Genomic DNA, 16,109 nt, shown 5'->3' with positions numbered 1-16,109 from the left:
CATCTTTCACTGTATTAGGAAATGCTTGCTTGAATAAAATATAACGTTCATTTTTTGCAGATCTTCTCAGAATATACTTGAATATACTAGTGTGAACTGTAAAAAACTCAAGACAGAAATAAAGTACACACAGCTTCAATGACATTTGAAGTAGGGCTCCGCTCCTTTTTTTTCAAACAGAAAAAAACAGATCAACTGATGAAAGTGGTATTCCCCAGAAATACAGCTCCAGAAACAACTTTAAGGAGACCTAGATCATTAAGCTATCTGCCTCTGGCAATGCTGAAATTCCATATCCAAAATTTCCAATTTCATGTGACCAGCAAAATCAAATGATGTTTCCCTCTCTCTGTACCACCATGTTTGAAAATGTCAAATAAGGGGAAAAAACAAAACACCTTATTCACAAACTCTAAGCATCGAGAATTTTGCATATAGGCCCTATTCATTTGTCTTAACTTCTACCATTGGAGTAGTAAGTGATCCCACTTGTATTTACACCCAAACCAAAATTTAAATGTTCATTCAAGTGTCTTTGTAAAAAACTGAAAGAGTTTAAATAATGGATTTTTACTACAGTTATATAAATTAATAAAATTCAATAGTCTCTGTTTAAAGTAGAATCAGGATAGCTTTAAAAACACAACTAGGTTATGGTAAAAGTACAATTCTAATGAACACTAAAAAAATCAGTCAGGGGCTTCCCTGGTGGCGCAGTGGTTGAGGGTCCGCCTGCCGATGCAGGGGACACGGGTTCGTGCCTCGGTCCGGGAGGAACCCACGTGCCGCGGAGCGGCTGGGCCCGTGAGCTGTGGCCGCTGAGCCTGCGCGTCTGGAGCCTGTGCTCCGCAAGGGGAGAGGCCACAACAGTGAGAGGCCCGCGTACCGAAAAAAGAAAAAAAAAAATCAGTCAGAGCTCTATTTATTTATTAGCATTCACCGCCAGATCAATGGTCTGTGAGAAGCATTGTCAAAAGCTATGTGAAGTTGATGTATGAATATCTTTTTTTCATTCGCCAATCAACTATCTTAAAATCAAGATGTAGCCGAGATGTTCTGCTGTTTTTTTAAAGGGGGTCTCATTTTTTTAAATCAATAACAACAACAAAAAATCTGACCATCAAAAATACACCCAATTCTTCAGATTTGCTTTAAGTCTATGTTCCAATTCTTGCTACTAAATTTACTTGGTTATTAAAGAGCTAAAGTGCTTTTTGATAAAAGTACAGAAATAAGAATCCTAAAACCTTACCTCTGGTAGCAATAAAAGAACTATTTTGGACTGAGGCTAGTCTCTACCAAGTAAGATGTTTTCCTCATTTAATGCAGTCAAATTTGTATAGCACTATGAGACTGCTGGACAAAGCACTATATAAAATCCAAGAAAATATTATTATAAATACATGCATAAGAAACAACTACCACTACTCAAAAGGATCTTGAAGTTTAACCTTGAGAATGCCAAAACTAATCATTTTTCTTTAATTGAAAACTTCAATATTGTCTTAGGCTCTTCAAATATTTATTCCCCAAGTACTTTTATATAATAGCCAATTGTTACCACAAAGTTCTTTAAGTAATTTCATTAAGTAATTCCCTTAACACCTCAGAAAACTCATGCCACTTAGAACTGCTAATATCTTTTCCTTTTTCCACACTCCAACTCCTTTCCTTGCTATATCTGTAGTTAATGACGATGGATTTTGTAAATTCTCCCAGCTGACAGTACAGATCATACCAATAGATCGCAAAGGGATTATATCAGATTATAAAGGGAGAAACATGTTCCAGGAATATTACTGCCCACCCAAACTTCCCCATCCCCTTCCTCAACAATAATCATGAAGGACTGTAAAGAAATTGTGGGTAAATTCTAACTCTTCTGCTTATTCACCTCTCCTAATTATAGCCAAGTACTTAAAAAGAGATATTATTAAATGCAAGTAAGAGGTAAAATATTCTGAAATTTAACACAGTTAGTTATATTTGGGGAGATAAACTACTGACTCCAGTTCTCATAATTATTTCTAAATCTCTGCTCTGAACCCTTCTAAGTAGAAGAATTCAGGGGACAAAACTATTAGTTTAGATGCTGAGGCTAACTTACTCTTACCAGAAAAACAGGTCACCAGCTTGCCCATATATAATGGTCCCAGGGAATAAAGATTTATGACAAAGAAATAAGGTCACTTTGAAATGGGCTTTTAAATTTAGATTTTCCCAAGGTTTCCAAATCTAAGAAAAAGACAAGGTGGTAGGGAGTCCCTAGGAGGCTTATAAAAGGGGATACTCAAATGGAATGGGGTAAACTATTCTGGGGCATAGGTCTATAGACAGTAGATACCTGAAACCTAATTTAGCTTGTAGTTCCCTTTAGAGGAGGAATTCTTTCTAGGCCTATGGATAAGATTCAGGAGTTAGGGAAGCCTCTGAAATTCTAAGCAAAATATCAGGTGCATGTATATACGTGCATTTTGTCTGCGGAAAGGGTTCACAGCTCTCATCTAATTCTCAGAGGCCTCTTGCTGAAGAAAGTTTAAAAGAAATACTGTACTTGCAGTATTATATTGTCTTTATAATAATGAATTCACTGAACAACAACATTCTTCTTTCCTTATATCTTAGGCTGTTTTACAGTGTCCTTTAGTGACTGAAGGAGAATTAGATAAAACTAAGGTTCTGATGATTTATGTAATACTGAGGGGTTGCTGCCTACTAAGAAAAAATCCATATATTGCTATAATAGCTACCCCTAGACCCAAGATGTCAGAAATCTTTAAAGTAAACTTTCCATTATAGTATAACACACATGCAGAAAAGTACATAAATCAAAGGTGTACATTTGTCAACATTTTTTAATCTGGGAATTTTTTTTAATTGTTAATGAGCAGATGATCATTAACAACAATATACCACAAGAAGATCATAAATAAGGCACAAACTAGGGGTACAGTTATACTTACAGGTTTGCTCCCCCAATCTCTTAATGATACCCAAGATCCTTGTTAGGGGACGTATATACAACCTTTCAGTGACAGAAGGGTGAGTGAGCAGCAAATTTGGAGAAAAGTCAGAAAAATGTTATAGTAAATAGAGAAGCTTAAAGTACATACAAATCTTTGTCCAAATTGACTGGAGTTCGAGGCTTGGAGCCCATAAACATGGCTGACATCACTGGATAGAGTTTTTTAAAAATCTGTAAGACACACCGGTTTCTGTCTTCATTAGACAGATAGTCCATCTGTCTTTTTAACTACAACCACACTATGTACAAGAACTTCAGATCATTATTATTCATCATTCCCCTTCCAGTAAAATTTTTACTTTATGTTATTTTCTCCCTTCCTAAAAAAATTATCTTTAATGACTGTAAAATGCTTCATATCCTGTCCCTTACCTGCCCATTTCCAAACTGTACAGGAGGATTTAAACAGTATAAGTTGTTTAAAACAATTCTATAAAACACACCTACCTTTGCCCTGCACACTTCCATTTGCATTACTACATCAAGGACCAAGTCTCAATTAACCACTATCTGACCCTTGTTCACTTTCTTCCCTCCCCTCCTTCTGCCAAAGTTTGCCCTTCCTGCCAAAGTTCAGCACTTCCTAGAAAAGTCTCACAGCCTGTTTGATATTGTACTTCACTTTAGTCACCAAAGGAAGAATTTACAGGTGCTTGGCCCCATCTATAAGACCATGACCGAAATCTGACCTCCTGTTACAATACGTGAACTCCTGCCCTACTGATAAGGCTGGCAGATATAAGTAGGATTTTTCAAATAATCCTTTGGGAATTTATAAGCAGCACAGCCATAAAAGGGGGGTGAATGGAAGGTCGGTTTCACTAAAAATAATAAATATTGCCATGTTTATTCAAAGTGTGCCTTGTTATCCTCCAGGCCAAAAGTTCAGATAAACACTATTGTAAATGACAAATATTAGAACTTTTTGTTACTTCTGTTATGATCCTTCCGTTGGACACCAATAGAACTGTTTTCCCTTGTATAAGTCCCAGCTCTGATATTGTATAACACTGACTGAGACTAGAATGCTGGATTCATTTGCAGGTCAAAAGGAGGGTAGCTATCTTTCAAAATAAAAAACAAACATTTATTTAGTATTATATACTACTAATTCTAAGTGCAAAGTGCTAGGACTAAAAAAAATGAATAAAATATGGTACCTGCCCTAAAAAAGCTTATAGTCTATTGAGGAAAAAGAATGCCTATTTAGAATACAATGATATAATACAGTAAGCACTAATGTAAATATGTACTGAGTCCTATAATAGTGCAAAGAAGAAGAGGGTCCACTGTGCTCAAAGTGAAACATCAGGAAAATTTGCTAGAGGACATAAACAGGAAATAAATATGAATCAGTAAAATAGAAATGGGAATAGTAATTCAGGCAGAAGGACTAACATGAAAAAAGGATGAGATGCATGAAATAACATGGTACATTCAAAGAACTGGAAGAAGTTCAGTATCATTAAAGCAAGGTGGTAAGCAGCAGGAAATATGGCAGACCAGACATGGATATGTACTTCCATATGCTGTATCTTCTTCTATACTTCTATATTTTACTCCACGGATGACCAATTAGAGCATTTTAAGCAGACAACATTGGTCAGATTTGTGTGATAGATAGATTATTAACACTACAGTGAGAAGTGAGTGAGGGGGTTATGATACAAGGTAGGGAGAACATTTAGAAGACTGTTTTCAATAATCCTGATGAAAATCTGCAGTAGGGCAATCATTTTAGGATAGGGGAGGATGAAGTAGAACTACATTTAAGAGGTAACATTTGCAAGATTTGGAGATCTGGATATGTTATTGAGAAAAAAGGAAGGGATTAAGAGTTTTAAGTGGTAAACTGTCAACAAAGTCAAAAGCAGCTGAAAAGTCCAGTAAGATACAGATTCAGGGTAGTGGTATGAACAGAAGATAAATATCCTGGGCTGATGAGAGAATGAAGAGTAAAGAAGTAGAGACAAGTATAGGAATAGAAAGGAATGAGAGAGAGAAAAATTACTTTCTCCTCAGTCCTCATTTCTCTATTCCTAAATCTCTTCTTAAAGCCTAATGTTAATATTAAGTACATCAGGAAATAAGAAAACATTTGTTATGAATATGTATATTAAATATCTTTGTCATTAATATTATGAGGAGCTATCTTTCATTATACAGTAATACAAATCAGTGATTTGAGAATGGGGAAACAAATACAGAAGAGTGATAAATTACTGCCCCCAAAAAGCTGTGAAAAGTCAACCCTAGAAGTTATACATGCTGTGGCCCTCGCTTTAGCAAATGAGATATTTGAGTTCTTACTTAAATTCCCTATAGGAATGGAACAGAGACATCTAAAAAATAAACATGTATTCCAGAAAAAATAGAGCTGAGTTCTTATCACCCTAGTTGAGATAGGGTGTTTCTTCAAAACTCAAGAAACATTATGATTGGGGGAAGAGGCCTGTTTCTGCCATGTAAACAATGCTTTAAAATTATGAACAATAAATATTTCAATATTATTGAATACCAGTGTATAGAATTTATTTTGAAGTGGGCAGTTTAAGGTCTCCCTGTTTTGTCCTCACAATTTAAGATTATATAGGTTTTGTATATTTAAGAATGTGTGAATTTTAAATAATTGATAAACTTTGCATGTTGATAGCAGAAACTACAACCTCTATCAACATGTCTACACTTTGTCATATACTTTGAAAAATACCAATAACATGTCTAGTGACTGCATCAGAGACACATAATTTTTGCCATATTAACTCCATATATTAAATGCCAACTATGTGCCAGAGATAGGCACCGTTCATACAATATCTATAACTGCACTAAGTGGTAATTATTATTGCATTTTATACATGAGAAAGCTAAGGTTTGGGTGACTTGCTTAACACCATTAGTGTGCAAATAAATTACCTCAGTACTCTTATGAATCACTACTAGAGTTCTCACTTGAGGAAAATTTGTTATATTTTCTATATCGTTAAATCTTAATAAAGCTTAAAAAACTAGCATACACACAGTGATGATATAGTGCTGTCATATTATAGTCATTCAAAGGTTGTAACTTCTTTCCTGATATATTATAGTTTTGTAAAAGCATAAGTCCTTGACTTATCCATCTTTAGGTACCACTTATTTATCTATTCATTCAACTAATATTTATTGAGTACCCACACTAAGTACTGTTGTAAGTACTGAGGATATAGCATTAAACTAAACAAACTACCCATTTTCAAGACTTTACACTATTTGAGAGGAAATATTCACTTGATTTTGCAATTATGAGGCTTATAAAACTTTATATGAGCAAATATGGTTCTTTAACCATACATACTATTGAAGAGACTAAACAAAATCATGGAGCATGGAAGCAAGATAATAAGGGAGAAAGGAGAGGGAAGTACGTGGCAAAGGAAAAATGCGTATTACTGCATATGTGATTTCTACTCAACTTTCAATAAACAGATAACTTCTATCTTATACAAATCATTTTATAAAATAGAAAAAAGGGAAGAATGTTCAACAATTCTAATGAGGTTAAAATAACACTGACTTACAAACCACATAAAGACAATGCAAAAAAGAAAAGAGTTAGAAGAAAAGAAAACTGGTCATAAACAGAAACACAAAAAAGATTAAAAATGAAATAAATAAACAAAAAGCAGTTGAATTCCACAGGGTGTTAAAAAAAGGCAGTAATACATCCTCATCAAGTTGGATTTATCTAAGGAATGCAAGGATTGTTTAATATCAGAAATATCTATCAATGAAATCCATCACCTTCATGAATTAAAGGATAAAAACCATAGCATTATACAGTATATTTGGAAAACAAATTCAATAAAATTCAGCACTCATTTATGGTTTTATAAAAAATTACAAGAAGTCTAGGAATAACTAGATAAAGAATATTTACCAAAATCCTATTGCAAACATCAAGTTAATGGAGAAACTTTAGATACTTTCTCTTTGAAATTAGAAAACAGAGAAGGATGTCCACTATCACTTTACTAAACAACAAAGCAATGATGATCCTGGTCAATACAACAGCACAATAAGAACAAAGAGATATATGGCTAGGAAGAAAAGAAACAAAGTCAATATCTGCATATAGTATGATCAACTATACAGAAAACCTATCATAAACCAAAAAAAGAAACTATAATAACTAGCAAAAGAGTTGAGCAGGTTGTCAGATGTAGGTTAACTTACAAAAATCAACAGTGTTTCTCAATATCAGCAATAATATTAGAAAATAAAGTAGAAAATAGCAACAAAAACTATAAGCATTTTCTTGTTAACTTAAAAAAAATGCCCAAGACTATTAACATAGAAAAAAATCTTAATGAAATAACTTTAAAGTAGATCTTATTCTTCCACAAATGGGATAACTTACCATTATAAAGTGGTCACTTCTTCCCAAAACTTATCTATAAATTCAATTGATTCAAACAAATATTCTAAGAAATTTTTTCTTATAAACTCAAACTGACTATAAAATATATATGGAAAAATAAAGTTCTATAAATAGTGAAAGCAATTTAAAAGAGGAAAAATGGGAAGGTACTTCTTTTACTATATATGTAGATATATTACAAAACCAGATATAACAAACTATAGAGCTGAGAAACAGATTCACATAAATATGAATATTTAGTGTATGCCAGATGTACTACCAGGAATTACTGAGTGATGTGCAGATTATTTAATAGATGGGATTAATAAAACTTAATTCATCACATAGAAAACAATTGAGTTGGACCCCTATCTCATACCTATACATACAACAGTGAAAACAAGATGGATCAAAATCAAAATGTGAATGATAAAATGTTAAAGGTAATGGAAGAAGAATGTTCTATGACCTTGAAAGAGAGAGGGATTTTTTAAAAACAAGAATCAAAAAGTACAGATTATAAGGTTAATACTGATTGACTTGATTATATTAAAATCAAATAGTTCTGTTTCACAAAAGATAACACAGACATAGTTTAGAATCTGGTGGCAAACTGGAAAAAAGATATCTGTAATATCTTAAACTGTTACTATCTACAATATTGGAAGAATTTCTGAAATGTCTCTTTCTGGCAAACAGAAAAGACAAAAACAAGAAATCCAATTAAAAAAAAACTGAACAAAGACCAAAAGTAGGCTGTTCAGAGAAGAAAAATCTTAAATGATTAGTATGTCTATAGAGAGAAGCATAATGTTACCAGTAATCAGAGAAATGCAAATTAAAATGATATCAATATCCACCAGGTTAGCAGAAATTATAAATTGGTGAAATTAAATATTGTATTGATACATATACCTTATAACCCAAGAATTTCATGCCTAGGTATAGAAAACATAGAAACTTACACACCAGTCCATAAGAGGGTACTATTTGTTACAGCAGAATATTATAGGCAATTTAAGTGTTATCACTAAAGTAATAGATAATTAAATACAGCAAATACAAACCATCAATTAACTATCACGTTTAAGTGGGAGGCAATGAACTAGATATACAGACTATAAGGAGGACAGATATTAAAAATAGCACTAAGCAAAAGATATAAGAAATAGAACTAGGTCCATAAGACAATACTATCTGAATAAGTTAAAAACAAATACATATACAAGTCACTATATATTTTTCAAGGACACAAACACAATCATGATCATATATTAAACATATTAGAGTTAGTATACTTGGGGATGAGAGACAAACGGGCTTATGGACATGGGATGAATGGAAAAAACATGATAAAATAAAATATAACAGGGGCCTTGTATGAAATGATGAAAAGAGTGTGTCACAAACTAAGAAGTATATAATTTTTATAACACTCTGTACGTGATATTGAAAAGAAACTGTGACTTATTTTAGATGCCTTGATACAATTTTATCTATATCTTGCTTCATTTTTATATAGCAAGAATGATAAATGGAGAGAAGGAATAGAGAGTGAGAAAAGAGGGAGAGGGAAAGAGGGAAGCAGAGAGCAAGGAGAAGTGGGAGGAGGAAGGAGAGGAGAGGAGAAGAAACTATCAGTTCTTTTCTCAAACTACTGGAGATCACCAAAAATACTTCAGGCCATAACGTCCACCCAAACCATCTGGAGTAATGACTAAGTGACACTATGGTAAATATACAAGGAAAGAAAATGGATAACACACTGGGCAATAAGACATATTCAAATATACTAAAAACAACATGATAGAAGTTTCACTGAACTTTGCTATAAAATATATCGATAATGGACTTCTCTCATCAACTTGTCTTTGATGATACTTACGCTTCATAGTTTAATTTTTTTATTGACTGTATGTATCTGTGTGTCTGCATATAGGTGTACTACCAAGAAGGAGAAAGCGCCTTTCTTAGAATCCCATTAATACCCATAATATTTCTCCCCAGAGAGGTTCCTCTTCCCATATGTGTTATATGATAAAGGAAGAATTATCAGGAATGATAAAGCAAACAGTTTTTACAAATATTATTTTAATATGTAAAGATAGGCTATTGTTATACAAATAACTACATTATTAAATTAAGAATAGAAATCTGAATTTGTGTCACTATTTCTAGGTATAATCTAATAATTTGTTGATGACTGATAGAAATTAACATTACTAGCTATAGCATATCACATGGCAAACATAAATAAAAGATTCAAGAAGAAAAGAATTATTTTTTTAATAATTGATACTTCTTAAGTAACAGTTCCTTATTCCTTACTCTTAATACTAAACAGAAAAACTATCAAATATGAGAATGCAGAGTTTTGAATTCAATATAGATTTTTATTAGGCAAAACCAGATAAAGACTCACCAGGACAGAATATATGTGTAGACATCGATAAACAGGAGAGAAATCAACCAAATCTTGGGCCCCAGGTACCTGCAAAACAACCAAGATTGTCATAAAATATTCAAACAAGGCTATTAAGAGCAACTGCACTCATTTTTAATACTCAAGTGCTAAAAAAAAAAATAAATAAAGTATGCTTCCAGAAACCTAGTTTTGGCATTTCAGCCATGGCATTAATAAGCAATGAGGATATCACCAAGGTTGGGACACAGAACAGAAACAGGTGTAACTAACTGGTCCTGCATCTGCTTTTAGAGACACATTTGGAGGCTGCAGGAAAAAGAAGGAAAAGAAAAAGGTGGAAATGTGACTTTGTTAACTTGAGTTTGTCTTCTTAGATACATGGTACTCTACATAAAACAACTAAGTTTCAGTGGTCAAAAACAAAATTTGCCACTTGAATGGCCTGCCAGGCAACTTCTGAAGGGCATAAGAATCAGTGAATATTTAAGTCAGCATGCAATCAAAATACAGAACTATGCCAGGAAGAGGGGGAGATGATTTTTTTTTTAATTTTAGTTAGTTAGTTAGTTAGTTAGTTAGTTGCACCAGGTCTTAGTTGCAGCCGGCGGGCTCCTTAGTTGTAGTTCGCAGAGTCCTTAGTTATGGCTCCCCGGCTCCTTAGTTGCAGTACACATGTGGGATCTAGTTCCCTGGCCAGGGAACAAACCTGGGCCCCCTGCATTGGGAGCTCGGAGTCTTAACCACTGCGCCACCAGGGAAGTCCCTATATTTTTAAAAGTAAGATAACGAATGGAAAACCAAACCTAGAGTAATATCAACAAATTGGAATACGAACAATGCATACAAATTAATCCTAAACATCGAAAGAGAAAGTAAAACAAAAAACATCAGGTGAGAACTGCAGTATAGTCACAGTGCTAAAACTGATTTGTTACAATCCTGATGATGAATAAGTCACACTTTACTTTGACCTCAAATCCTCATCTGAAAAAAAAAAAAAACTAACCAGTTGACCCATAGAAATTTAACAAGAATAAAAGGAAACACTGAAAGCAAATATTAAACAAAATAAAACAAAAAAGAAAAGACAAAATTACATAAAGAAATACAGTAGTCAAAATAAAGACCTAGCTAAAGTTTTTACTGTAACACTAGTAACTGTATCATTCATCAGAATATAGGCAGCAGGCACATCTAAATTGGGTTGGGCTGATTCATGATTACAAGGTCAGTTTCCTTTACTTCATAAAGTAAGCCTCATATCTTCTTTAGCTAACAGATTCTTCATCAAGATGCTGTTCCTAATGAAACCTACTCATTCTGCAATTCAGCAGTACAATACCTACTTTCTTTTCCCTCCAAAACCATCACATCTCTCTATACATTGGTTCAAGTTTATTGACTATCTGTTCATTTGCTTTGCACCCATGAGAGTAGAGATTAAATCTCTATGTTTGGGAACCTCACTCTATACAGTATATACTCTGTAAGCACTCAAAACAAACTTTTTGTGAATCCAAAGATGATAAGGTGCTTAAGATCCTACACCATGGCCAAAGCATAGTTTCCCTTAAAAAAAAAAAAGGCATTTAGAAAAGTTAGTAAGCATTGGGCTTCCCTGGTGGTCCAGTGGTTACGACTCCACGCTTCCAATGGAGGGGGCGTGGGTTCAATCCCTGGTCGGGGAACTAAGATCCCACATGCCACGTGGTGCGGCCAAAAAGAAAAAAGAAAAAGAAAAAGTTAGTGAGCATTGCCAAATTACTGAGAAAAACATTTTATGGACAGATGGGCACCATGTAGGTAAAGAAAAGTATGACTAAAAAGCATGTAAAATTTCTAACTTTAAGAGTACAATGGATACTCATTTTCATCTTAACACAAAAAGAGGCAGCAGGTGATCATTTCAGGCATTCTTATTTGAAATGACCACAACATTAAAGCACCTTTACAGTCGCTCCTCTTTGAAGTGGAGATTTCAAGGAAATTTATTTTATTTTTCCAGAAAACCAGAGCCTACTAGTGAAAACTAGAGCTAAGTGGAAAACAATCTCAAAAGAAGAAAAAATAGAAAATTTCCATTAAATTATATTTATAATAGTATTTAAATTACCTAAAAATTACACGTGCATATAAAAAAAGACAAGAAAGAAATGCATAAAAAAATATTTTTGATCTGTATAGAAAATGAAACTTTTCCCCTTTATTTAGAATTAACGATTATAAAGTTATTTTTTAGAAATATATACTTTTAAAAAGTTTAAGAAAACTTCACCTAATTTTAAATAACAAATTTTATCACAACTTTGTTTATATGCTCTTCTTCATGCAGTTTATTTACTTTGTTTTGCTTTGAACTCACAGCCATGGTTTCATTCAAAAGGAAACTGCTTCTAACCATTGCTCAGACAGAGCCTTGGTCCTTTCACAAGTCAGACCCATCCTTACAGAATGAACATCCACATTAGGGGACAGTTTCCCCAGAAATCTGTGACAAATAACCTAATGGGGCCCTTTACTAATGTTCTGAGAAGACTGGTTTATCTGGGCCAAATAAAAAATAAATATAATTAGAGAGGAGACAAAGGCTTTTCCTGTCATCTCCACCAAATATTTATCAAACCTATTCTCTATGAGGCTGTCTTGACCATCATATTCAGCTTCAAACCGTTTAAAGCACTCTGACCTGTAAGTACTGGCTCTGCTATTTCTTAGCCTCTGAAATCATAATCCAGTTAAGTCCTCCTAAGCACATGCTTTCTTGCTTTGAAAGTGGTACACAGAAATCTAGACAAGAAGGAGCAGAATGGGGCAAACTTTATTTCCACCCTCCAAATAGCCTACTGTTTAGAAATCATTTTTCCTCCATGCTCCCTTCTGTGAGGAACACTAGGAACACTGTGAGGAACCCAGAAGAGTGCTGTGAGAAGAAAGGTATGTAAAGCATGCACTGACTCATGTTGCTTTGAGCTAGATGTGTTTTCTCTGCTTCCACTAATGAAAAAGAATCACTTACATCTTCAGAAGGTGGAAGGAGGAGAGCAACGTACACTGTACGTGAAGGAATGCTACATGTTTGAAAGGATAAGAAATGAACTTTCAAAAACCTAAATAAATGGGAGTGGGGAAGGAGTACTAGAACAAAAGGCAATGTTTCCTAACTCACATAAATAGCCTATTTCAAGGTCCACATTTTGCTCCCTATTTAAAAAATGCTAAATCTCTGTCAGAGCTGTCTTCATTCTTCTTCTCCTCCATTGCCCCTGCCTCCCTTCAGGTTGCAAAGAATGATCCAAGCAGGTTTAGGTTTCAGCTGGGGCAGAGGGAGGGGTCCAAGGACACTTTCCTAAGCTAACAATGACTGCCTCTAATGGTTTCTGTCTCCTAACAAAAGCCATGACTCCGTCTTTATCAGCTTCATCTAATTTTTCCTTTCCAAAGTAAATAACACAGCCCTTGCATTTTACACATGTCCAAGTTTGACAAATCATTATCGACTGAGACTATAACTGATAAGAGATAACTTTGTGGTAGGACGTTGTCATTTCCTCTCATAAGGGCTTTCTTTCTGAGATACAGAAACATGATTAAAATAGTTAAACATTTCCTCTGCATGGCAGTCAGGAACTCAAGACATTAAGATACTGGAGTCTGTATTTTTCTAGTTCAGATAGATCTATCTTCATACCAAGAGTAGCCACAAACAATATACTTAAGATTATCCTGCCTTTTTAACTAGTTGTTTCCCTTAAGAATTCACATGAAATGATTTCATCACCAAGGACAGCAGCTGCCTAATTCCCTATATAGTTTCTGAATGGAGCACCTTCTGCCAGCTCAAACCTCTTTATTTTCAGGGAGGAGCAAATAGTAGGTAAAGTTTTAGATTATGTACCTAAGAAATCTATGCCTGAGAGTGCATTATAATATTATATAAATTAAAAGAATTTTGATATATTTTAAAATAACAGATAATAATAAGCTGTTAAAAGAATTTACAGGTGACTGTCCTACAACATCCATAGGCAGATGTCATGGAGGCAACAACTACGTTCGACAATTAAACATTCACATACCCACTAGAGATCTTGTACTGTTAGATACCAATATATATGGCTAATCTGTCTGTTTCAACCTTATATTCCTATGATAAATATTAACAGCTTCAGTCAAAGAAATACTCCCTAATTATTGTCTATAGACTATTTGCTGTTAAATAGCATTACATCCATCAATACACCAGCTATCACATGATGCCACTAAATAGATGGCAAAAAGAGTCCAGACAGAGGACACTGCAAAGTAAGAAAAGTAAATTTATAAATAGAATTAATGAAAAGCACCCGGAAAAAAATAGTCTTTTGAACCTCTGTACACAATATACATTAGAGAAGATGTAAAGGTTCAGAGGAAAAACAGGAATATTAGATGTCAAGAAGAAAAGAAACATGAGTATTTCTGATTACAAAAATTCTTGCAAAACATCAGGATCTGATTTTTATATGTTTTTCTTCTTTTCTAATACATCTTAGTTCAAGTCAAAGGAAGTTTCTGAGAATGGAAAGGTTAGTGGGTAAGTTCGTCTCATATATGATAAGGAAAATGTTTTTAATTTTTTTTTAAAAAAGGAGATTTTGATTTTAAAATAAATAATGACATTCAAGTTTTAACAGATACACTCATTTAATATTTATTTTCCCAAAAAAAGGAGTTAGAAGTTAGTTCTTTCCACAACCTTTAAAGGCTCACTAGTGGACCTGTAGGTAACAACCTGGTAAATCTACCTGCTTTACTACTGGGTAAGCACATCATTAGAAAAGGGAAATAGAGTACAAGAAACCATCGCTTGGCTCCTTCCACTCAAGAAGAGTAGCAAATGTACTAAGAGAGATTTACCTAGGCTGCTGATAAAGACAGTACATGAAAACAGAAATGCATTAGGGTGCTCTGGTTCTGTTGTTCACACAGCTGTCCGAGGAGATACAGACACACACACACACACACACACAGGCCATTTATTTTTCTCTTGCGAACGCTTTTAAAGTAGGTGGATCTTCCAAAAAGAGTATGATAGAAGTTTGCAAGGAATTTAGATATGTTTCTCACTAATTATTTGAATCATTCTCCATCTTAAAAATACTTTTGATTACCACTTAAAACAGTATTTTGGTATTTTGGTTTCTTGGTATTGGTAAATGAATCTAGGGACTTGGTGCCTATCTCCGAAAATTAGTTGGATCTCACGTCATTAAAATGCACCAGGCATTTTTCTCAAAGGAGAAAACAACAAATGATTAGCTAAAGGGGCATTGTCTCTGAATTCAGAGGATCAAATTTGACTGCCCATATTATGTTTGGAAGCCAGGAAATACCCGTCAAACATTTTTTACCAGTGTACTTTTCTGAACTACCTGACTTCCAAATTTCAGAGAAAAGAAGGGTAGAATTCATTTGGACATAAGCTTTAATAAAGCTGGACTAAACACCACAGACACACAAACTAGAAGGCACAGAATTCTAAGTGACTAGAATTGGCTAAAGTATAAAAAATTTTCTAAGCTTTTAAACATATAAGAATACCCTGACCAGAGCCCTATCCTAAAAAGTACAGTATTTTTCTATTGAGCTTCTCACAAATTATTATAACCCTTCCTGAGAAATCCCTCAGTAGATTACCACTTAATTTACTCAAGTAGTTGCACTAAACAGAAGAAATCAGGAAAAATATCAGCATTTCTCCTTACTGAGACATTGCAAAAAACCTTGTGGCCAAAATTAAATGAGGGTCCCTCAAGAATTCTCTGCTTGAACCTGAACACTTAGGAAATAAAAATTCAACTGGTCTTTATTTAACAATGGTCTACTATATGCTAAGAAACTCTAAACTATTAGGCAAAAAGGAAATTTAGCACAAATATGGTATTAAATATAAAAGTTCTAAGAGAAGGAAAAGTTAAGGTGATCAAAAGTAGGTAGAAGAAAATAGTATAATATTATAGATAAAGAACTAATATCCCTAATATATAAGGAAATCATAAAAATTGAAGGGAAAAAAATCCCAAAATCATTAGAAAAAAATGAGCAAAAAACATGAGCAGATAGTTTATTGGGGAAAAAAGATACAAATAGCCCTCAAACTTATCAGATACTACATTTCACCCACGGTAAAAGGAATGCAAACTCAAACTATACCATTTCTCATTTATGCAACTGGAAAAATTCAATAACTTAACAAAATGGTCTCTTAAGGAAGCTATAAG

The 16,109-nt window shown here is 33.9% G+C and overlaps 1 protein-coding gene across 4 annotated transcripts in view; it reads right to left on the bottom strand.

Annotated features, from left to right (window-relative positions):
- EXOC6B (exocyst complex component 6B) overlaps positions 1–16,109 on the bottom strand; it is a 722,789-nt gene that overhangs the window by 410,019 nt on the left and 296,661 nt on the right. For all 4 annotated transcript variants that reach the window (XM_081253931.1, XM_081253933.1, XM_081253934.1 and 1 more), the window contains exon 8: positions 9,847–9,915. In XM_081253931.1, the coding sequence (XP_081110057.1) occupies positions 9,847–9,915 (69 nt within the window). The remainder of the gene's footprint in view (positions 1–9,846; positions 9,916–16,109) is intronic.

This window comes from Mesoplodon bidens, assembly GCF_964165515.1.
Source record: "Mesoplodon bidens genome assembly, chromosome: 14".
In the NCBI taxonomy this organism is placed as follows: domain Eukaryota; kingdom Metazoa; phylum Chordata; class Mammalia; order Artiodactyla; family Ziphiidae; genus Mesoplodon; species Mesoplodon bidens.
Note: the sequence above shows the minus strand (reverse complement) of the source record. Positions and strands in the feature narration are given on the sequence as shown.